Source organism: Haliaeetus albicilla, chromosome 25 (assembly GCF_947461875.1).
Source record: "Haliaeetus albicilla chromosome 25, bHalAlb1.1, whole genome shotgun sequence".
Lineage (NCBI taxonomy): Eukaryota > Metazoa > Chordata > Aves > Accipitriformes > Accipitridae > Haliaeetus > Haliaeetus albicilla.
The window spans coordinates 21,660,466-21,684,698 of record NC_091507.1 but is presented as its reverse complement, the minus strand read 5'-3'; the positions used below and the strand labels follow the sequence as shown (position 1 = coordinate 21,684,698).

Genomic DNA, 24,233 nt, shown 5'->3' with positions numbered 1-24,233 from the left:
TATGAAAACGTGCTCCAGAGGTTCTCATTACTCCTAAAAGGAAAGCATATATGCCAGCAGAGTATATTCCCCGGGGAGGAAGGTGACTAGGAGCAGCGACCAGCAAATAAAGTCTCATTTTCACCGAGATGAGGCACTCAGCATTGCAAAATCATCCCTCCAGACCCCTCAAGCTAAAACAGTTTTGAGTTTTCCATGCTCCCTAAGATGATTTCTTCTCTGCAACGTTCCAATATTGACACTTATGAACAAATCATCGTCTTGCAGAAAAAGGGTAAAATGCTGAAAGAAACCAACCAGTACTAAAGGCTGCACAGAGCGACTTTTTCAAAACAAAGCTGGGGTTTAGGTATATTTTTAATACAACAGCCCGTTTAAGCAAGCCGAGAAGATGAAGGAGACCCGACGGCAGGCTCTGGAAGCAGCAAAGACGTGGCCTCCACAGGGACCCCCCCCCCCCCCCCAAAAAAATGGGAGATGGAGGCCAACTCCTGGTAAGCGCCAGGCCGAGATCAACCGGGCCCTGGGTGTCGAAAGCCCGGAGCCGGCAGGTGAGTGTTGTCAGGATTTGGGGAAGGTGGACGGGATCTGCCTCGGGCAGTTGGGCCGGTGTTTTGGGGTGGAAGCCCGGTTCTTCCCCTGCTCGGCCTGGCGCCGAGCCCCACACCTGCCAGCGGTGGGAACGCCATCCTCGGCCGGCGCTTATTTATTAAAGTGACGTTCCAATTCCCCACCCCCCCGCAAATCAAAGGTACGGCTTAAAAAGCCACCTTCCTTGGTTTATTTAAAGAAAAAAAACCAGAAAAAAACCCAGTCTCCTCATCAGGCCGCCCCCCCACACACACTCGCACCCTCCCGTCTGAGAGATCCCGCCGGCGGCTTTCCCCCTTCCCCAGCGCTTCCGCTATTTCTGGGCAGGGTGAGGCAGCGCCGCTTCAGTCTCTCCCCACCCGGGGCGGGTGAAGGCTTCGGATCCCGTCCCCGTGTCCCCCGTGTCCGTCCCGCCGTGTCCCCGTCCCGCCGGCGTGGCCCCCTCAGGACCGGCACTAGCGTGGCGGGGGGCGAGGGGCTCGGCGCCACCATGGCCGACCGCCTGCTGCTCCTCCTGCTCTGCGCGGCGCTGGCGGGCGAGCTCCGCGCTGAGGGAGGCGGTAAGGCGGCACCTTTTTTTTTTTTATTATTATTATTATTTTGGGGGCGGGGGGGGCGACCCCTCTCCTCACAGCCTTTGGGAGGGGTGGGCTGTCGGGGGAAGGCGGGAGGCGGTGGCCGGGGGCTGCGGGTGCGTGAGGGGGAGAGCTCTCCCGCCCGTCGCCTCTGAGGGAAGGGGTCTCGCCCGGCCCCTGCCTGAGGGAACGGGTACCCCGGGGGTTCGTCTTCCCCGGGACGGTTTCCAAAAACGGCTGAGGGGTTGTCTGTGCCGACCCCCGCACCCCGCCAAAAAGATGGGCGACCTCCACCTGGGGGGGCAAGGGGCGCACCTCGGGGTGCTTGAGCCCCGGGGGTGCCATGTCCCGCCGCCGTCCACCAAAACCTTTCCCAGGCTGTTGCGCCTTCCCAGTTTCCCGCCTTCCATGTTTCCCCCTCTATAAAATGGGATTGCTGGCCCTCGCCGCCGTTGGGTGCCCTCGCACGTAGCCCTGGGGGGGGGCTCATGTCTGTGAGGGGAAGCTTGGCCAAGGCTTGGTTGGGTGCGCTTGGCCGTGGAGGGGCTGGGGCGAAGGGAGGGAGCGCGTCCCCGCCGTCCTCTGTGCTGCTAGGGTCAACACCAAAGTCCAGAGCACCGGCAGCGAGTGGCTTTTCAAAAGTCATTAACTCTTCCTTCAGTGAGTCAGCCCGCTTAGGCTTTTAAAATGAGGTCTTCCGCACGTTTCTGGAACGTCCTGCTTCAGTTGACCAACACCTGTTGCTCCTTGGTGTCTCCGAAGAAAGAAGCGTGACGGAAAGCTTGGGAAAGAGAACGACCAGCGGAGAGTTCAAGTTTACAAAAACATCTACTTAAGGCGGTTGATAGGGAGGCAAAGGAACACAGAGGCAATAACCCCGGCGGCTGCGTCCTGTCACTCTCCAGTGGCTGCAGAGAGGGATTTAAGGGGAAACAAGGTAGTGGGTGAATGAACTAACAGTTGCTGAGCTACAAGTTACAAGCACTTTCTGTAAGCCTTCCTTGCGAGGAGCCTTTTCAGAATAAGCGGGGCTTCAAATTATGCATAGGCTCTATGGGATTGCTTCATATAAATAGCACTAGCAGAAGTTGGCTTTTTCTGGCTGATCCACCAATTCCAGTGAAAACACGATGAATCCCCTCTGTGTTCTCTGAGAGGATATTATGGTATATGATTACTATCAGCAAGTTTATTGCTGAATTGAACTGCACGAAGAACGCTCCAGAAGGTAGGTGCAAGCTGCCCACTGAGTGTAAGCTATTGGCCTTGAAGTCCCATCTGCAGCACTGTCTTCCACGCTCCGGTCTGTGATTGGAAAGTATTTTTTCTCTTTAAATTCCAGGTGTTTATAACATAATTAAATGCCAGCTTCCAAACTCTGCAAACTTTCCTAGAATATATACTTTTTACAGTAATTGGCAATTTATTTACTCCAGTGTTGTTTCTGTTTTTCCTGTCTGGTAATGTGTGCACAAGTCAGTGGAGAGTAATGCTATTGTTCATGCAGCCAAGTGGCTGAGCTGAGTTTAATGCCTCTGATCCTTCAGTTTAAACCAACAGCTTGAACTTGAAGGCAGCAAGTCTTATGCTTCTGTGACACCAAGCTTTTAAAAATTAAAACAACCCACAAAACTAACCTCAGGCTGTACTTCCCTGCTAAAGCTGACATTTGTTTACTCCTGCTCTTTGTTAAATTTTAGAACGCAGCTGCCTTAGCTCTACCTGCACACATATCGGTAAGGCAGGAACATTTCTACAGGCAATTGGGAGGTGGTGTTAAGAGGGAAGGAAGACCCCGGGGCAGCACAGTGGGATTTGGGGTGGTGAAGGGCAGTGGAATTCATACATGGGCTTTCCCCATCTGTCAGTAGAGATGTTACTGCATCCTGAGTTCGTGTGGCATTTAGTTTCTGCACCACAAGCCCCTGGAGCAGGTGGTGGTGGTGCCTGGTGGTCAGCTTTAAAACCAAGTCAAGGAATGCAGTCTCCCTGACCTTCAGGGAAAGTCATTCTGTTTAAGACTGGAGTCCTGAGCAGGAGCAACAGAAATATAAATCTGCAGCAGCAACCTGCATGTTCTTATTTTCAAGACTAAAAACAGTAGGAGAGAATTTTGGGGGCCTGCAGTTTGTCCTGGAGTTGCTGATTCTCAGAGAGAGACTTCTCTGAGAAATCCAGAGATGTGTCAGTCAGTGTGAGGGCTCACCTCACAGGTAATGTTGTGTATAGGTAGAGTGGTGAAAGGGTCTGTTTTGGTTTTGTGTCTACTTCACTGATTTCTAATGGCTCTTCACCTGCCACCTGTATCATTTTCTCTGTTGTCTAGTATTCATCAAGAAAGAAAATGCCGACAAGTTCTTGGAAAGAGCAAAACGTGCTAACTCTTTTTTGGAGGAATTGAAGAAAGGGAATATTGAAAGAGAATGCAATGAGGAGCGCTGCTCAAAAGAAGAAGCAAGAGAAGCCTTTGAAGACCAGGAGAAAACTGTAAGGACAAACTAATACGAAACATAGATCTATAATATTTCATGTTTACAAAATATCATTAAGGTCTTTTGAGCTGGTTATCAAAACTCACAAGTTACTCCCAATCACTTAACACAAAGAATAAATGGTGATTTTGTCTGTGGTTGGAATTGCTTAGACTTAAGCATACGATAACAGTCTTAGTTTAGCTCTTGCAAGGCCAGCCCATGTTAAAGCCTCCATGCTTTTACCTGTTCTGATCTGTTTAATTGCCATTGTGAGGTATTTGACCTTTAAATGCTTTGATACTACCTGTGTTGGAAATACGTTCACCCTATCTGGGTGGCATAGCAGAGTGTCATGACAATGGTCAAGAGTTCTTAGGTAGAGAGTCCACAGGAAGGTTGAGAAGCAAAATGCTGACATGGAACTTCATTAGAAAATTTTTGCCGAACTTATCTGAAGCAGCTTTGCAGTGCTTACCATTTTGTGGCTGTCTTTTTCAGTACCTGATTTGACAGAATGTATACTGTGGACAGTTCTTATATGCTTTAACGTTAGATTGCCCACATGGAATGAAGTTTGTATGTGCGACTCTTAATGTCACCTGCCCTACCCTGATGGCTGCTGAACTTTAGGCAGAAATGTGATATGTTTCCAAGTGCAAGGGAGAGTTATAGAGATGGGGTAGCTATGGGGGCTGGGGTCAGTAGAAAAGGTGATATTTGAAAACTCAAAGTGTCCTGGTGGTGAAGGGGAATTGGGAAGATCAGCTGTAGCTATGTGGCTGTTAAGAACAGCCCTGAAACTGGAGTTAAGGCCAGATTCATTTCACTTTAGCATTACTTGATGGCCAGAATATTCTTGGAGTGGCCCTGAGGTGACCTGGGTGGGGAGTCATGCGTGCATCGCCAGGGTACTTCAGAGCATAAGGGTTGGCTGATCTATAGCAGAACCAGCACAGCCTGTTCTGCCTGGTGCCCAGATGTCACTGAAAAGGACTGTCTTGGACAGACAGCATACTTGGAGTCCTCAGTGCAGAGGGAAAGAAGAACACAAATTGGACAAAATATTTTTAAATCTCAGGATTTCTGAGGTCCTGATTGATGGGAGTACGGGGGGGGATGGAGACTGAGAATTTGGCATTACAGGAATGTAAGTAAATTCAGTCAAAACCGATGGAAAGATGCAATTGTGCAAGAAATCAAGCGCCTTATGCTGAGTGAGTCACACTGGGAAATGTCTGAGGAGTTCTAGATATTTCTGAAAAACACATGAAACTTGTTTCTGTAGCGCTGGGCACTATGGATGGATGATATAGTTTTAATTTACTAAATGGTAATAGCAGGCTGCAAGGCACTGTATGTGCCTGTAACTTAAATATTTGTTTTAACAATTGTTAGCTGCAAGTATCCTCTGTATGAAAGCTCTAATATTTTTCTGAGGAATTCAGTAATTCTTGTCTAACTTTTTCTGTCTCCTTTTATTCCCCTTTTCCCACACCTGCCTGTAGGAGGAATTCTGGAACATCTATGTAGGTAAGAAACACTCTGTGTTTGTTTAGAGATTTAAGCTTCCTTATTGCAAGGTTAAAAAGGATGCACCTCTTAAGTAACCACTTCCTGCTCCCTTGCTTCCTCCCTTTTCACCATGGGACACCCTCACTTTGTGTTTCCTCTGAAGAAGGAATATGATTTACTGGCCTTGCTTTTGCTTGAACCCAGTTGGTTAATTCGAAGACAAGGTTCAGCTGCCTCCAATTTCTGGGATAATCTTTGCCCTCTCAAAAAGAGAATAGTGGCCCTTTGCACACAAAGGACAGTGAGAAGCAGAAAACTGGGTGTGTGACTCTGCCGGTCAGTTGTCCTCCAGAGGAGCAGCCCCGGATGGGGGAGTTCAAGATGCAAAGAGTCATAAATGAGGGCAGCGCTTAAATGCCATAGCCAAGACAAAGTTAGTAAACTGTTTCGCACAGTCACTTGCCAATTTTGTGTCACCTTTCATGCCAGACTGTTGTTGACTTCTGTATTATAGCGCGTTTTGGGGGATGTGTTTTCTATAGGTCTGTTTGCCGTTCAAGGAGGACATGCCAGTAGATTGGCAGATACTACCCATCAGTCTTTTCTGTTTTTTTCTAAAGGTCTGAGTTGCTTTTATTAGGATTCTAGTGTTGGTAATCACTATGCAGGGACAGATTTTTAATGTATTAGTGTTTGGTAACATGTTCTCCTGAAAGTATGTGTCCAGCTTGTGTGTTAGGAGGAGTACCTCAAAAATGTTGACCAAAGACAGCTCCGCTTTGTCTTTTGGAGTCTGCAGAAAATTAAAGACAGTTGCCACAAAGAAGATGCAGACTTTCACAATCCTCTAAGCAGGGGATGAACTCTGCAACCTACAGGCTGAAATTTCAAGCAAAGCCTGCGTCAGTGTTGCAGTGAACAGGAGTGGAAAATTTCAAACCATTTTCTCATGAGAGTACAAGCAGCCAGTGCTCTTAGGGGAAATGCCAGTTTCATACATCTTAAACCACGGTCCACGAATGCTTTATCGGTGTTCAGAAGTATTGAAAACCACAGCTATCCTTAGCCAAGTTACTAGAACAATTCATTATTACTTCCTTTCATAGTAGGGGATTCTGCAATGCTTTTGTGCAATACTGATATAAGACTCATTACCACAGCGGCAACTACAATGTAGGGAAAAACTAAGAGAGTACGGTTTCTAACAATAGGATGCTGCTTAGCTAAGACTACTACAGAATGGAGTGCCCTGGTACTGCAGAGGAGGCAGAAACCAGGAGATGTGCTGCAGGCCTCGAGTCTGTCTGTCTTTTGGTAAATGGTGCTCTCACCTTCCCTCTGTTGAGGATGGACATCAATCTTCAGTGCCTCTGTGGTGGACCACACAGATGCAGCATTTGGAGCACTGTTGGTTTTGGCCACGTGCAGGTACAGAAGGGATGTTGAGGTGTGAGGGCAGTACACAAGGGCCAGCAGATGTTCCCTGTGGCAGATAAAGCTGCAGCAGATGAGGTCACAGGCCAGAGCCACCATGCAGGTGGGAAGCAGGATCCTTAGGATGAACAGCTTCTTGCATCTTGTTTCCTCTGTGGGTATTGCTGTTCTGCCAGCTGCTCCAAACAGGGGCAGAACAGGTGGTAAAATACAGAAATGTGAAGAGCGTATTGTGTAAAGCAATGAATTATTAAGCAAAAGTCACTTCTCTGGATATCCTGCTTTTCTTACTGAACAGTGCAGAAGAGCCCAGCAGGGTCATGTGATGGGAACACATTTGTTACAGCAGGTCACTGGGTGGGAGAGACTGTGGCAGCAAGCATCGGTGTAGGAGTGAGGTACCTTTGTGTTGGTGGGAGAAAAGGCTGCTACGTGGAACGTGTTTCCGAACGCAGTGCAGCCTCACTGTCCTACGTGTAACTGAGTTTGTGAGATTACATGTGGCTGGGGCCCTGGAGTCAGGTCAGCCCCTTGTGTCCAGGTCACGGAAAGAAAGAAAGAAAGGCTGCAGAGCTGCCTTTCAAATGTGGGAGATCCCAACATAGATGTGGGGAGCGTGAGGTAAGAGCTAATGTTTTGAAGCTCAAGCTCATACTTTGACGGATACAATGGGAAAATATTAGTACTGTAAGCAGCACAAAAAAGGAATTTGGCCTGCATGCTTCAATTTAGCAGGGCTTTGTAAAGCATTTTTTTGGTTTTGTGTATTTTCTGATTAATATGCTGGTGTCTGTTTCTTCAAAGGAACAGCACTGCAGGCAGAAGACAGGCACAAGGGATGAGATGACCTTTAAAGAAATAAAAGTTGAGTTGCCATTATTATGCAAAAATTGTAGGGAAATGCAAGAGGCCAAAAGGTTAATATCTTTAGACAGTAGTTGCAATGTAGAAATGTCCTGTCTGCTTTTACAGACTGTAAATGATGTATACTCTGACCATGACGTATTACTTTTATCTTAGTACAAAAAAAGGCTCGTGTATGCTCTGTCATAAAGTAGCTACCAAAAACAGATTGCAAAACTGAGGATATGTGTAAGAATCATTGCTGGTTTGGAATGATTGCATTTATACTCTTTGTGCCATCTGGAATGTGGCAACTCACAGGACATATGTTTTAAAAGGAAGTATGAAAGATTGCTTATTAAAACTAACACCCCTTCAGAGTTCACTGAAGATGCTTACACTCATACAATAATTTGGTTTTTTGTTTGCTTTTGTAGATGGGAACCAATGCAGCTCAAGTCCTTGTCATTATGGTGGACATTGTAAAGATGGAATTGGTTCCTACACTTGCTCATGCTTGGATGGTTACCAAGGCAAGAACTGTGAATTTGGTAGGTTTCTGCTTTATAGAACTGTGGCAGTGAATTTCCCAGGGAGCTGAAACAGAGAGAGTTAACTCTTTCTTAACAAGCATTATTTGTCTCTTGGAAAAAATGCATAGAATAGGATGGCAGTCAACAATGAGTTGGAGGACAGTGCCAGAAAGTCAAAGCCCTGGTGGCTCTGCAGCTGGATAGTGTTAGTGAATGCTCCGAAGTTACACTTGCTCCAAAGAAAGCCCTCTTAATTATGATAGTGCCTCTTCATATGAACTTGAATCCCCAAAATATGATGATAAAACTAAGAAGCATAGGATTCTTATAACTGATATCGAAGAGCCTTTATTCCAAGCTCAGAAGTACAGCCTCCCTGCTCAGCTCACAGCAGTGAAGAACCAAAGCAAGCAGATTTCAGTAGACAATTCAGAGACTTTTTCAGCTTTGCAAGGAATCATTTTTTGCCTATAAATCCTTCCTGAGTCTCTGTAGCGTACAGCTACTACCCTAATGATGTCACTGGAGCATGTATCAGTAGCCAAGAAGTAAGAGTGGAGGGTGCGGAACTGAAGTTCAGACACGGGACTGCAGGGAGTGATGAGGAGTGGAGTTTTTTAAGGCAGGAGGGAGGAATCACGTGAGGATATACCAATATGTGGACTTCTCTGTTAGTGTTTGATTCATTCTTCCACTGTCATTTTGTCTCTGCTTTTTTAAGCTTACCATGATATGGCCACTGGGCCCACGCAGACTTGGCAAGATTGTTTCATGCGGTGGATGTGACTGCTTTGTAGAGCATAAGCTATTGTTAGCCACTCACATTGTTACTAAGACATGCTTCAGGTTTTACAGGTGGAGATATAGATCCTGTTTAAAGAGTGCGGTTTAATTTGGTGAACTTTGAGATCTTCTGTGAAGTCACTGTTTATTTAGTTTTTTCTCTGAACTTATCTCTTTTATAGTCATACCAAAGTACTGCAAAATAAACAATGGTGACTGTGAGCATTTCTGCAGCATCAAAAAAAGTGTACAGAAGGATGTTTTGTGTTCCTGTGCAAAAGGGTATGTTCTAGCAGAGGATGGCAAACGCTGTGTTTCATCAGGTATGAAGCCACATAATAAACGAATAGCAATGGTGGTGAGACTTGTTTCACAGTTAAAGAATGTCTTTTCAGCTATCAGTATTCTACATGACATAGATTTAACACTGACGCAAGCCGATTTTTATTTCCAAAGCCTTCCATGTGGGAGGTGATGTGATGGACTTTCAAAATCTAGCTGATTCCAAACCCTTTCCAAGGTGCCTCTCTCAGAATTACCTGAGTAAACTCCGCTGTTGGCAAGAGACAAGTGATGGCGGTTATATCTCATTTACTTAAGCACTTACACTCCATATAAAATAGCAGCTTGCAAAAACTTTTCTACTTTAGATTTCAGTTAATCTGATAAAATAGTAACTGATGACATTAAATAATTCCGGTTAATGCTATTTACATTTGTATATTTTTGTTGTATTTCAACAAACCTGGGGGGAGGGATAAGCCAACTATATACTCATGATGTCAGTTTTTATATCCTTTATAACTAATAATAATTTTCTGTCATGAGCCGTATTATTGCTAAAATAAAACACTTCATTTCCTAATTAAGATGGTTTTACTAAGAGCAAGGACATGAACATAAAAATGTAAACAATTTAAGATGGTGTTTTAAACTTTAAATACTTTGAAAACACTGTCCAGAGACTGAACCTATGGACAAGTTTTTGGACTACAAAATGGCTTTCATTTTTCAAACCATCTGGTCTTCCTCCTTTGTTGCATCTGCCAAGGTTTTGCTAGTGTTTTCAAAACGGGACAGCTGCCAGCTGCATTAACTGATTTATTGTGAGGTGGTGTTGTCAAGGAGTTTCCTTTTGTGCTGGTGTTTCTGTCTGTCTCTGATTTTAACATTCTTGTCTTTACAGTAAAGTATCCTTGTGGAAAAGTTTTTGTGAAAAGAAAAAAAAGGTCAGTTATTTTACCCAGTGATAATAGCAATGTAACTAGTAATCAAGATGGGCCTCCCACAAATGGAACAAGTTTGGAGGCGGCCATTGTTACTACCACAGAAAGCACAACTGTCCGTCCTGGCAATGGTACAAGTAGCAAGACTCCGTACGTCGATACCAGGATAGTGGGTGGTGATGAGTGCCTTCTTGGCGAATGTCCATGGCAGGTAAATCTGGTGTTTGTGCTCTGCATGTAAGCAGGATGTGTTTCTGAGGGAAAGCGTGCAATTGTTCATTTAACCCGGTTGCCTCCTGAATGTTACCCATGTAGTACGCCATTTGTAGCTGGAGGGAGCTGAATTGCCTGAACCTAGGCACTTGGATGTGCTGTTCTGCAAACTGCAGCCTTAAAATGTCAAAATGAAAGGCTTTGTGCAATTTTAGATGGTGATGCTTAACCTGTCACCAGAGAGGGTTTTTGAGTCATGCTGACCTACCACTGTCATTTTTGCAGGTTACATTCCAGTTCTGTCTGATAGCAGTCCGTTTAGGTAGTATACCTGAGAGCATGTCAGATCAAGCATGCATTTGCTTCACAAATAGGCTTTCATATCTAAGTTTTCCTGCTGAGTTTGGACCAGCCAAAATGAGTTCCTGTGTTTGGGATGCTAAGCGGGGGTCAAACGGGAACAGAACTTGGATAGGACTTCTTTAGGGTGGTGAGTCCAAGGGGTGAGGTGGTTTGGGGGCTGCACTCTCCCTGCTCAGTCAGTCAGTGTCTTGTTCCTAAAAGACATTACTAAGCACTGTGAGTGAGGTGACATAGAAGCCAAACATCTACATCGCGTAAAGACAGTTGAGACTCTGTAGCGGTACACGCCAATCTGTAGCATATGCATGTGTGTATGTAATATTAGGAGACACCTGCAGAGTAGTACATGTTGTAGTAATAAGCATATATGTCATGTGCAGAGGAATCAACTACCTGTTTATAGCTCATTTAACTTAAACTTCTCTTCTTCATTCTGCACTTACCTTTTTTCTTTTGCAGGCTGTTCTGTTAAACGAGGCAGGGGAAGAGTTTTGCGGTGGAACTATTTTGAATGAAAATTTTATACTTACTGCAGCTCATTGCATGAACCAATCTAAAGAAATCAAAGTTGTTGTTGGTAAGTGGTTATTTATTTTACTCCTGTGATGTTTGAGCATGTGTTGCAGACTAATCCTTTGTGCTCTTAATCTTGTGTAAGGTGTACTCATATTACTTTGTTATGGTTTGTTACTTTTTTGTTGTTGTTTTGCTTTTTATAATTTCTTGATGTTGTAGGAATCCTGCTCTGTAATAACAGGGGCAGCTGATGTGAAAGGTGATAACGGTGCATCCCTTTCTTCTTTGCCAGCTAGTTGGAAGTGATTTAAGAACAAATGTTCTAGGAGCGTTGGCTAGCATTGTGTTCATCAGAGTGGTCCTTTAGAAAGCTTATCATTCCTGGCACATCTGAAGCATACAGATTTGTTTCTGCAGGAACACTCAGGAAAGCTATGACGACACATTGACTAGAGGAAGAAGAAACAAACTCAGATTGTGACTGCTTCACTTCTGAGGCATGATACTAGATCAACACAACTTTATATTTGCACTAAAACATAGTCTTGACCCAGACCAGTTTCTCTTCCCTGATATAAGCCAGGCTTAAGCTCCTGTGAGAGCTTCCATGCAAAACTGCATTAGTTTAGCTGAGTCAGTTTATGCCTTTATGTAAACTGATACAAAAATCTCCATAGACAAAAGCTCGGAACTGAAACTGATCCAGGTGCTGCTAATAAATATTGCAATACATCTTTACTTGTATGGTATAGAGGCTTAGGCAAAGTGTTAGGAATGGCTATAGTACTGTCCTCCTTTATCAAGGTTGTTCTTAATTTCTTATATTATCTCCATATTAATGGCCCTTTTAATAATCTTGTACAGGTGAAGTGGACAGAGAAAAGAAAGAACATTCTGAAACGATGCATACTGTGGACAAAATACTTGTTCACTCTAAATACATTGCTGAGACTTATGATAATGACATAGCCTTGATAAAGCTGAAGGAACCTATAACGTTTTCTGAGTACATTGTTGCAGCATGCCTCCCTGAAGCGGACTTTGCTAATGAAGTTCTGATGAACCAAAGATCCGGGATGGTTAGTGGCTTTGGGCGTGAATTTGAAGGTGGACGACTATCCAAAAAACTGAAAGTGCTTGAAGTCCCCTATATTGATAGGAACACTTGCAAGCAATCCACTAACTTTGCAATAACAGAAAACATGTTTTGTGCTGGTTATGAAACAGAGCAAAAAGATGCTTGTCAAGGAGACAGTGGAGGTCCCCATGTAACCAGATATAAGGATACTTATTTCGTTACTGGAATTGTTAGCTGGGGAGAAGGATGTGCAAAGAAAGGCAAATACGGTGTCTATACCAAACTGTCCAGGTTCTTACGCTGGGTAAAAACAGTTATGAGACAACGTTTCTAGTGGTGTGACTCTTTATCCTTCTGTTTGCTAACAAGACACAGTTTCTGTAACGGAAACTTTATTCTTTTTTTTTTTTTTTTTTTTTAGCCACATCTGCTAAACTTGTTTTGAGAGCTGATTCCTTAAAAGTTATGGTGCTTTTCTTTTTGTTTTATTCCTGGCTTTAAGCATGTATATGTGGACTGCTGGTGTTGTTTTGAATTTGTACAATGAGGGGCTTTCCCCAAACAAAATTGCTGCTCAGTGGGTCTTTTCTTTGCTTGTTTGGTTATTTTTATATTGCCATTTTGGTTCCTGTCTGTTTGCCCAAGTGCTTCCACCAGAGGCTCCTGGACATAATATGAGCCTCCACTAATCATGATGAAAGTGGCAAGGACAGGACTTCAGTTAATCGTCGTACTGCAGCCAGCTGGCTCTGTAGGGAGTTTGTTATTACTAGAGCTGTTTAGCAGTTTGGCTTCTACCTGCAGGTATATTTAGAAGATTAAGGGAGCAGGGAAGCTTGCTTGGTAAAAGCTGAGACACAAGTAAGTATTCAACATGTGATGCTAAATAACCACATGTTCCACAAAATTGTCTGCTTAGGTCACAGCAGCTAATTAAAATGGGGTTTTGCTTTATATGGATTGTACTTCATTTTATTTTAATTTGAACACTCTGTTCTGCTCATCAGAAAAAAAATAATATGTGCATGTTCACTGTTTCCTCTATCATGTTCTGGATTGTGTATGGCTGAGAATCGGAAAGCTGCTTGCCTGTTTATTGTTCTAGGTGTTTCTGTAAGGTGCAATATTAATGTACACCAGTATTTGAAATAAAATATTCTTTCTTTTTTTGTTTTTTTTTTTTTATTTATTCCCTCCAGTCGGCTTACAAATATGTGAAGATAAAATTTCATTTGAGAGTGAAAAAAGAGTGAATATGTGTGACACATTCCACCTGCCTTATGTCAAGGAGGAGGTAGAGAATGGAGGGGGGTAATTAAAAGGCTTTCATTGGCCTAGAGGTTCATAAATGGCAAGAAAGATGCCAAGATACTAATTTTCTTAGAAAGAGGCAAACTCAGCCAGTGATTCCCCACACATAGTCTGTTCAGGTACTATGATCTGATCTGTGCTATAAGGTTTCCACGCAGAAGCTCTGCACGCAGTCAGATGGGTTTTTTTGTATATGGAGCAGTGTTCCTCCGTATATTCTTTAAACCTTCTCAGCTTCAGTCCTAGTTACAGAAATCATGGAAAAATTTACAATGGAAGGGACAGATGAAAGTAATCTAGTCCGAGCCCATGCTCAAAGCGGGGCTAACATCAAAGTTAGAGCAGGTTTTGCACGGTCTGGTCCAGTCAAGTTTTGAAAAACTTCAGAGGCATAGATTTTGGTACCCTCTGGGCAACCTGTTCCTGTGCTTTAGCACTCTCATGGCTAAAATTTCTCATGTTCATTTGGAATTTTGCTTGTTGCAACCTCTGACTACTGGCTCATCTTCTTTCTACGGGCACCTCTGGGAAATGGTTGGCCCTGTCTTCGCTGTAATCCCCATTTAGGCAGTGGCAGACTGCAGTTAGATCCCCCAGCTCTCCCTGGCTGAACAAACGCAGACCCCTCAGCCTGTGACTGTGCTCCATGTCCTCTAGGCCCCTAACCGTCCTGATGGCCTTTCCAAGGCTCCTCCGATCGGTTGCGCTCCCCTGTTGTCTGAGGTGTGCTAAACTTCACCAAGCACCTGCTACTTAATCTCTTCGGGTTTGAGCTGGTCCTGGCTACTTCCATATAGCAGGTGCTGTGAGCAAACCAGGCTGACGAACTAGAAATACAGCTCCGCACAGCAGCGAGGTTTTGCTGCAGTCAGCAGTAAATGTGGGCAGGAAGGACTGCAGGTCAGTTACCCCCGCCTGATGGTCTCCACCTCTCTAGACCCTCAGCAGGCTTACTTCAATGTTTGTTCAGCAATGTTTGTTCCCTGAGTTCTACTGTCCATTGGATTCCTGCTCGAATCCCTTGTCCCGCTGGTAGCCTGCCCTGTGCTCCGTCAGGGTGAAACATCCCTCTTCAAAGGGACAACCTCAGGCTAGGCGCTACCCAAACCCTATTTACATACTCGTGCTAAGGGCATTCTTGTACTTAGGTGAAGCTTGCGGACAGAAGTGAAACTGGACTACGTAAGGTGTTGAGGTAGCTGAGGGGAGGACCTCCCTCTGGCAACAGTGGCAGTAGCTGGGTTTTACTAGCTGGTGTGTGTTCCCGTTCTTGTCAAGCCAAGTAGCACCTTGAGAGCAGGCACAGAGCTGGTTTAACAGATAAGCATGCAAGAGGGTGATGAAAGTCCGTGTTTGTGTGCAACATGACTGTGCTTAGAAGTGTCATTACGCTGCAGAGTATGAGAGACACTGTCTTTGGGCTTCACTACCAGAGTTTGTCTTTTACAAAGGAAACAGGTTCCTAGAGAGCCTTTCTTCTGTGCCATGGTGCCTATAGTGCCCAAGGCTCAAGGGCTTCATATTCATTCCTCGTTCTGTAACAGTGTCTCTGCCATGGTGAGAGGACACAAGTGAAACATCTGCTTGCACCTTGGCCTCCTACTGAACCCCATAACCAGTTCTAGGGCCTGCAAGAAAAGAAAGAATTAAAGCACTCTTTTTAATGTAGACTAATTACTTGGGGGTAATTTCACGTAGCAAAATTTGAACAGATTGTAAAATCCAGGAAAGAGGTACAGCACACAGCTGCTGAGTAAACTGGTGGATTTTAAAATACCAGAACTCCTCATGGCAAGCAAACAGTGCTCATTTAGGCAAGAGCTGACATTTACCAAGGATGGTGGAAGGAAATACTCTAAGCCATCCTCTAGTGCTCAGGTTTCCTCAGCCTTCAAGGAAAAGCAAGTCCCAAGAAGAAAGGGAAGAAAGGAAGGATGGTGAGGAAAGAGTGCAATCACTTTGAAGCTTTGAAAAGGACTGATATGACGAATAAAAAGGTAGGGCATTGCTCAGGCCTAGTCCAAGATGATGTATCTGCGCAAGAGACTCTTGTGCATGAGGCACTGGGCTTTGAAAAGATGAGGCTTCTTTAGACTAAAATAGAGAAAGCCTGAGGAGAAATGTAGCAGTAGCCTTCGTGCGTGCAGAGACATAGGAACTGATCAGATCTTCATGTCTGTGGTGAAGATAAAAAGGCACAGCACATCTCAGTTGCAGCGAGAAAGTTTCAGGGAGATCCCAGAGAAAACCCTTCTAACGCAGTGACTAGAAAAGCCCTCTAATAGATTTTGTCCGGAGGGCTGTGAAGTCTCCGATGTTGGTAGTCTTTCAGAGCAGGAGAGGTAGGGAGCCATCAGGCGGGCAGTACGAGGGGGGCTGCCCGAGGGAACAAATATGGATGAGCTGGCCTTTGTTATGGCGTCCTACAGAGCAGGAAAACACATTTTTGCAGGCGCAGTGTCCAACTGGAAGCAATTTCCCAGAAGGCTTCTTCGCTGGAGCATTGGCCAACATACCAAGAATAATAGAGGTAAACTTGATCCCTTGTTGGTTCAGTAAACTGGGCTGGGTGATCCTGGAGGTCTTGCCAGCCCCTGTTTTCTGTTTTTCTGTGTTTAAGCAACACGAGCAAAGGGTCACTGTTGCGGTCACATATTTGTGACCTGCGCTAGCACAGTAATAACAGTAATAAGCAAGGTTTTCCTTCTGCTTTACTGCTCCCTGACACAGGTGACTCACTGACAGGATTGTCTTCCATAAGCACAGCCCCAGACCACAAGGTCCTGTCAAGAGCTGTCCCCATGGAGTGGTGGGAACCAAAAAAAAAAAAAATCCATCCAGAATAAGGCAGCAATTGATGAATTTGTAAAAGTATGGTCAGGCCTGGTGCTTGTGACAGAGACTGGATTCTGTGTTTGCCAGAGGTCCCATCCAGCCTGCTTCATCTGTACAGGATACCTGCTTACCAGCTCCACTGGGTTCAAAGGCTTCCTTCACCTACAAGCATGACAATCAATTTCACCCTACCTCAAGCACTTCAAACTGCAGGGGTTTGGAATAGAAGAGACCAAAACCTTGTGCAATACCTTTTTGGCCTAACCCAGAAAAAAGCCTGAATTTTCCCTCAGGTTTTTTCTTGTTCTGATTACCTCTCTGCTTTACTTGCTTCCTTAAGGCACTACCAGAGCTGGGAGGCAACATCTTTGCAACATGCTTTACTGAGCTCTGCAAATTTGGTGCCCTGAGCTACTCCTCGCTTCTGAGACGCTTTCCTGCTTCTGCCCAGCTTGCAGGAGGCACAAAGCTCTGGCTCTGGTTGTTCTGCCTTCCTTGGGGCATGGGCGACAGCCAGATCACTTACTCTAGTTGCTTGCTGCCTGGCTAGTAAAGCTCTTTTGGGGGGGGGGGGGCTTTGTCCATATTTCCTGAAGACGTAGAGGCACCCACAGCAGACAGGGAGAAAGGGAATAGCCATAGACCATGGTCCTGCAGAGGAAATCACCAAGCGGCAGCCTGGTACCTGGAGTTTCAGTAGCATAACCAAGTTTAACCATGTGACTGCATGTATTGTACTGATGCATAACCTGCCCTGGTTTACGGACTCCCCTCTTCCTGAGAAGTCTGAAATACACGGATGTCACAGCCTCGGTGGCAAACCCAGCTCCACGCTGCCCACATGGGAGAGGGGGGCTTTGCCAACACGAGGTGCCTGCAAGCTGTCGCGGTGGCATTGCTGCAGCACAGTGGCTTTTTTCTGTTTTAACATTGTCCTGTGCTGACATTGAGCCCAGGCTTTGCTCTTAGAGGTTTTGTTTTCTTACGAGTTAACGACCTTTACACTGTAGTGTTTCTCATTTAGCAGCTGCCTCAGAGCCCTGCAGGGAAACCGGTGGGAGACGCACAGTGAGCTCGGAGGATGGCAATGGCAGGTCATCGCGGGACAATGTGGCTTCTTACCGTTGTCCTCCTTTTCCTTCAGATGGTGCAGGCAGGTACAGCCTTTGCTTTAACTTGGCTTTGTGCTGCTTTGCCTAAGCCACACAGATAATTATTTGCCATTCGTTGTGCTTTGTGGACCAGGGTGACATGAGCAAAAACCTGGTAGCTTTGCTTTCTCACCCACCTTGCTCCCATTTGTCTGCTGCAGTGCAATAATATATCCAGGGCTGAGTCACCAGGGAAATACCATTTTGGACTGAAACAATTGTGTCAGTGTAAAATATGGGGTTAATATATCAATATGCAGGGCTTTCAAACTGACAGCACAAATGATGTGCTATTCTTCATGTCCTCAAGAGATGTGATAATGAAATAATCCTTACTATCCATTCATAAGCTATTGGGTGACAAAATGAACCCCACAATGTTTAACAGTGCAGAGGGGGATGAGAACCCTACACCGTCACCCACTGTGCTTGCGTAAGTCTCAACACAAACATCACATTTCCACTTGAGGAAGCGTTCCACCTGTCTTTGAGGTTGGACCCTGAGATGCTTCTTTACAGAGTAAGTGTGTGAATCATACTGCAGACATGATGCATGCCTTGTTGTTTAATTTTGCTGTAAAAGTCATTTGGTGATTACAGAGGGGTGGTTGGAGACAACTGAACAAACACCTGAGTCATCCACTTTACAAGAGCTCAGAGTTAGACGAGATTTTGACATCCCAGAAATGATGTGGGAAGGGTACTTACTAGGACACATGGTGCCCTGAGAGTCTTCAGGGTGTTTCAAGGAAAATTTTCTCATATGAACATGTGGAAAGCAATTTTGAGCGCACTCATCTATATTTGATTTTAATCAACAGACTAGAAGTGGCTGGCAATACAAAGACAGAAGATGACTTTAATAAAGGTAACTGTAAAATGACAGAGCTCATGAAGGAAGTAAAGAAAAAGAACAAGAGAATAAAATTAATGATGTATCTTTTAAAAAAGAGAAAAATCAGGCTACTTCTAAAAAAGCCCACAAAACCCCAAAGTGTTTAAGGCACATGTCCAAACTATCCCAAGGTCAAGAAAGGACAGGAGGATTAATTAAAATCATGAGCTCCTTCATGACCTGACCTCCAGAAGGTCTGTGTAAAAGAATCCCAAACATCCTAGCATAAAACTAGAAAAGCTAAGGAGTAAATACAATAAGATAAACTTGATGTGAAAATCAAGAGCTGATGTAAGTATATGGATATTGGAAGAGAAACCAAGAACATTAGGTTGTTCCCAATGGAGAAGAAAATCTTTATTCCTTAAGGTACTTGTGTCCAACAAGGAGGAAAGAAACTTCTGAGTTGTACTAGTCAGGAACAAATCACATCAATCTCCTCCAAGGACAGGATAACAGGCTGTCACGTCCCAGTTTCTCAGGATGATGACTCAGGTTCGCCAATTCCCAAGTCAGGATTAAGGTGACGTGACACCAGGGATCCATTAATTCAGAAAATTCAAATTTTATTTGCTCCCAACAAGAGTTGGCATGAAACTACATCAGTAAACTGTGTAACACGTGCTAACCATACATCACCAAACATATGCTACAAGCCTGGCTTATTTGGGGATCAATTCAGGGAGAAAATAAGGAGAGCCCTCCCATTGAGTCAGGAGGTTCAGAGCAGACCGCCTTGCTTTCTAGACTCCTTCTCAGAGAGGAGCCCGGGGATGGGTCCACTCCTAGTCCCAGACTTGGTCAACGGTTTTGTGGCTAAAGCAATGAAGTGCAGGGATTGTGGGGAAAGAGAGAGAGAGAGAGAAAAGAGAAGAAAAAGAGAAAGATTTCAGCAGCCCTGGGTCCAGCCAGTCTAGTCCAGTTCGGGAGGGTGTGCGCATGTGGGGCTTCAATTCGAGTCCTTTTATAATCTCCTTGCCCCTCCTTCAGGTGGGCACTTGAACTCATTAGGCTAATTAGGTGTCATGCACTGTTTGTGCTTCCAGAACCTTCAGGAAATGGGTCGGTGGGTTGGGGGTCATTTGGGGAGTAACTTCTTCCCCCCTGCAAGCATGACCATTGTTTGATCTTTGGCCATTCCTGGTGAGCTGCCCTGCTCAGCATATGAGAACATGGAATTGCGCATCCTCCAGCATGTCCTCCGTGTCCTGTTGCTGATGGGCTTCGGCTTCTCACCTTTGGTTGGTTGTTGTTATGCAGAACTTGCCCCGACACAATGTTTGAGACGCTAACTCTTTCAGTCTCTCACACAGGCTGGGTGGCTGCAAAAGGTGCAGTACCTATCAGGTGTCTCCATTAAAGGAGGCTTCTAACATCATTTTATATAATGCTTTTATTGTAACAGAAAGAGAAACAACTGGTCTGGATCAAAGCACTGTAAGTTTGGTGCACGTCCAGTTGAGAAACTGCTCAGTGGTTGAGAGATGACATGGAGTGCAGGGCTCCACACAGGTGAGCCTGAGGACCTCTGATACTTGGTATTTTCCACAGTGACATGCAAGACAGAAGAGAGTGTTTACTCACTGCATTTGTAGTTCATTCCAGACTGGAAGGACTACCATAAGTCGAGATGAGAGTTCAAGGCAATCCTGTGAAACTGGAAAAGTGGTCCAACATAAATTGGAGGCAATTCAGTAAACACAAAACCAAAATTTCACCCTCGGTCCCACAACACACAATCAAGGAAATTTGTAAAATACGTAATAAAAGCAAGAAGTCTTCTCCATTTTCACAAGGATGAACAGCTAGGACAGGAAGTGATGGGATCCCATCACTCTGAGGGACACTCAGGGTAGATATTAGGAAACACTTTTTAGACATTATAAGGCTAGTTAAGGAGCAGATTAAGCCGCGTGGGTGAGCTGTGGAAACTCATTGTGAATCTGTAGGAACAGGTTAGACAGCATCTGTTAGGACTGGTTTACCTCTCCTTGCTCTCACACTGTCAGTGCCAGGAAGAGCTCTCCCATTCTGCCTGTGATCTTGCTATGCCAGGGACTGAGCTAAGGTGAGTAGTACGAGCTATATACAGGTAGAAAAGGAATATTGCAAGGGTCTACCAAGAGTCCAATACTTCATTTATTACTGATACTTTAGCTGTTGCTAATTATCACCTCTTACCCACACCTATGTCCATCTTCGCCTTAGTACGATGGCTGTTCTGGTGAGTATGGATTAACCCTTGCTTTGCCCCCAAAGAGCTGCCAGTTACAGCTGAGAAACACAGCATAAGATGTAAAGTAATAGTGGTCTACCTAAAGTTGACAGCTTACCATTTTTTAAATAATGATAGTTACAACTGTTGTTATTACTAAGGCCTTTGGCAGGAATTGCACAGAATTTCCCCAAATGGTGGGGTGGTTGACTAATGTTTGCAAGCAAGGTTTTATGAGCTGCTTGTGCTTTTATGAAACCACCATGAATTTGTAATCTGCCTATACATTTGTCTCCTTTGCAGTCATACCAAATGTGTGCAAGGTCAGCAGTGGGAACTGTGAGTAGTTCTGCAAAACTGAAGATGAAGGAGCCATATGTTCCTGTGCTGCTGGCTATGCCCTGAGCAATGACAACAAAACCTGCGTTCCTGTAGGTACGAAGCCACACTTAAAGTTCATTCTATGAAACACACATCTCATCTTCACCACCTTTGGGAAGTGCTGGTGTGTTGCACTGCCACATAGTAGCCTAAAGAATAATGTTAACTGTTCACGCCTTTCACATAGCTTGCCTGAGGTGTTGCCAACAAATCTGGAAAGATCTTAGCTAAAGGTCATAATTTAAGTAACACCAAATTGTGCAACTGTGAGCAATGTGCAGTAGCAAAAATAGCTCATGGAAGTGTTCTGTGCAAGTAGGTGCATTCTCAGAGGGGACTGCAAAACCCATGTCCCAGCAGGTATGAAGCCATGAGAAACTGGTGATTACATCGGGGCTCAGATTCCTCTTCTCTCACAGACTGAAACAGGTTGTTCATGCTTCAGGCGATTTTGTTAAAAAGGAGCATGTTTGATTTATCATTGGGGAAAATTGGTGTCTATTTTCAAGGCCTCTGGGATGTGCTGAATGCACAGATCCAAACAAGTAGGAACCCCAGAAACTTCTCCCCTTACAATATACACTTCACAAGGACTCATTGTAATTTCAGTGGTAGTGACATAATGTGATTGTCGTATCTCACTTGTTTCCCCTCAAATATCACCTGTTCCATCCTGCCTTTCTGTTTTCTTCTAAAAGCAGGTTTTGTGCAGTTAACATATAGTAGCCTAAATACATGAATAAATACTGACATTGAATTTAAATCCATCAGTTTTGTCTGCATTCAAAGTGAATATTAGCAACTATTAATCTTAATCTATTCTTCTGTCTGATATTTGTTATAATGCCCTTTGTAATTTAATACCAAATTGCTGTCATGAGCTTATAATTCCTAACATAGAATACTTTGCTCTGTTTCCCAATTACAAAAGATTTAATAACAGCAGGTACACAAAAATACTGGAAGATGTTTAACTTTTAAATACTTTGACAGTGCTGAACCCATTAGCCCACTTGCTCAAAATGGGTATGTTTTAGACATGGAAAATTATTTTCTTTTTTCAACCATTCTGGTCCTTTTGCATTTGCAAAGTTTTTGTTAACGTCTTGAAAAATCTAGCAGAGTCATCCCTGCATATCTAATTTGATTGCAAAAGGCTGCTGTCAAGGAGTTTTCCTTGAACTGTTAAGGAAGTTTTCTCTTGTTTTCATGAAGAATTGATTCTCTGAAAGTGACCTGCAAACCATTTTCCACCCTTGTAGGTATCTATCTGTAACTCTAAAGGCTGCTTTTGACTGCAGAACTCATGTTCCAGCAGGTTTGAATAATCTCTTGTGATGAAGAACAACATGAGGTGCACTGGAAGCTAGATGTATTTTTCTGACCATGAAACTGTCTCTTAGAGCAAGGGCTCTGTCAGACAAGCTCTGCTGAATGGCACTTCAGTGACAGAAATTGTTTTCAACAGCAACTGTATGTCCTTCTGCTCTGCTGGAGGGTACTGTCCCTTGCATGTCGCTTGGCTTGGTGCCTCAGGGGCAGCACAGGCACCATCCCCCCAAAGATGGAAGACCATTGTCTTCCTCATCCTATATATTGACTTAAATCAGCAAGAAAGGTAGCTCTGAGCTAAAATGAAGGCTGGTAATGGCAGCTGAGACTTCACAGCTCCCCCTTCTTGCTGGCTGGACAGGAGAAGCTGAAAAATGTTAGTATAGACACTATTTAACAACAACTGAAAACATCAGTGCATTATCACCATTCTTCTCCGACTGAACCCAAAACATAACACTATACCAGCTACTAGAAAGAAAATTAACTCTATCCCAGCTGAAACCAGGACACTGTCAACTTCCAAAAGCAATCCAGCAGTTACACAAGTCCACAGAGTCCATGTCTCCCATGGCTTGGGAGTCAGGTTTATGGCCGCTTCCACCACCCAGTGGCATCTGTCTGGGCTGTGGGTGGAAGCTCTCGGGTGCTGGCTTTGCATTGGCGCTGCTGAGGTCAGGTCGGGGCTTCCCTCCTGCTGAATCTGTTGCAGAGGATGTGTCTGGCTAGTCACAGGAACACCTTAAATCACAACATCTGGACACAGCTGCAGGGATGCTGCCCTATGACCTCAGGGGAGAGAATCAGGCAGAAAGAGAGAGGAACAGGAAACAGCATTAAAAAGTCTGAATTCCGGCTAAACTCCAAACACTTTCTTATCCCATGGGCAGGGACACCTTCCACTAGACCAGGCTGCTTCAAGCCCCATCCAGCCTGGCCTTGAACACTTCCACAGCTGGGGCAGGTGTCAGAGTAGTTCCAAGGTGGCTTTTGTTTCCGCTGCCAGGCTGCCAGGAGACTTGCACAACCTTGTGGCTAGGATCAAGTCCTTGTTGTGGGTGCAGCATGGGAGAGAATCAGAACTCCCTGGGGTTACATTCCTCCCCCCTGCTCGCTCCCCCAGGATTTCCTGCAATCTGTAACCAAACCAGAAGGACAGTGCTGATGCTGCTCCAAAACGGCTGCAAGTTCCTCCAGCTTTTAGAAATAGTGACGCACTTTGGCTTTGGCAAGAAAAACTTTTTCTTTTCCTGCAGGTAGGAAACAGAAGTGGCTGATGACAGCCCAGCTGTTTAGCTGAATTATAACCCATTTTAACTGCACTAAGCATTAAGCCTTTGCAGAGGACGTGTTTCCTCTCTGCTGGCCGGGCAAAGTTCAGCTGACACTTTTGTAGCTTCTGTACACACAAAGACCTGTGCTGCTTATAAGCATCCATGGTGATAACCGTGCTTTGTACAAGGAGACTGTACTTCGGCATGGAAACGGGATCAGCTTGTGTCACTCATTAGGTCTTGACCAAGACTACACATGACCACAGTCACCTGTTTTGGACCAGCTGGTGCCTAGTCAGGGCTGAAGGATGCATTCCCATTTTATTGTTCCTAAACAGTTGTCTACAAGGAAGTGTTTCTTCTTTGAGTTGCAAATGCTCTCCCTTGTTCCTGAATTTGCTGCTTCCCCTTTCATATTCTCTATGCAAAGAATAGCCTAAAGCTCCACAGCATATTTGTCCCCAAAATCAGCCCTCTGACAAAGGAATTACTGAGTTAAGCCACAGTAAAGTCTGGCCTCTGCTCTCTCCATCTCTTTGGAGCTGACAGCAATTGCTGTGATTTACCTGCAGCTTCTCCAGGGCTCTTCCCTATGGGGAGGGACAGACCAGCTGGGCAGGGGGTGGCTGGTCCTGATCCTCTCCTCTGCCTCAGGAGAAGGGATGAGGCTTTGGAGAGCCATCGATACTCAAGGCACG

At 44.7% G+C, this 24,233-nt stretch overlaps 1 protein-coding gene and 1 pseudogene across 2 annotated transcripts; both read left to right on the top strand.

The window, feature by feature from the left end:
• The first annotated feature begins 821 nt into the window (after window positions 1–821).
• On the top strand, window positions 822–13,309 carry LOC104323803 (coagulation factor X). 2 transcript variants are annotated; one of them, XM_069770251.1, is made up of 8 exons: window positions 822–1,151; window positions 3,493–3,653; window positions 5,146–5,170; window positions 7,867–7,980; window positions 8,928–9,068; window positions 9,932–10,182; window positions 11,007–11,124; window positions 11,928–13,309. In XM_069770251.1, the coding sequence occupies exons 1-8, from the start codon at window positions 1,082–1,084 to the stop codon at window positions 12,473–12,475; spliced, it is 1,428 nt and encodes a 475-aa protein (XP_069626352.1). In that variant the 5' UTR covers window positions 822–1,081; the 3' UTR covers window positions 12,476–13,309. The 2 variants fall into 2 exon arrangements, with proteins under 2 accessions (XP_069626352.1, XP_069626354.1); XM_069770253.1 differs by lacking the exon at window positions 822–1,151 and adding an exon at window positions 2,322–2,394.
• Window positions 13,310–16,061: 2,752 nt separating this feature from the next.
• On the top strand, window positions 16,062–22,086 carry LOC138681907 (coagulation factor X-like; annotated as a pseudogene).
• The last annotated feature ends 2,147 nt before the right edge of the window (window positions 22,087–24,233 follow it).

Coding starts and splice junctions, on each gene's coding strand:
- LOC104323803 (XM_069770251.1), top strand. CDS start 1,082: ATGGCCGACCGCCTGCTGCTCCTCCTGCTCTGCGCGGCGCTGGCGGGC. Junction 1,152..3,492: donor GCTCCGCGCTGAGGGAGGCG/GTAAGGCGGCAC, acceptor TCTGTTGTCTAG/TATTCATCAAGAAAGAAAAT. Junction 11,125..11,927: donor AGAAATCAAAGTTGTTGTTG/GTAAGTGGTTAT, acceptor AATCTTGTACAG/GTGAAGTGGACAGAGAAAAG.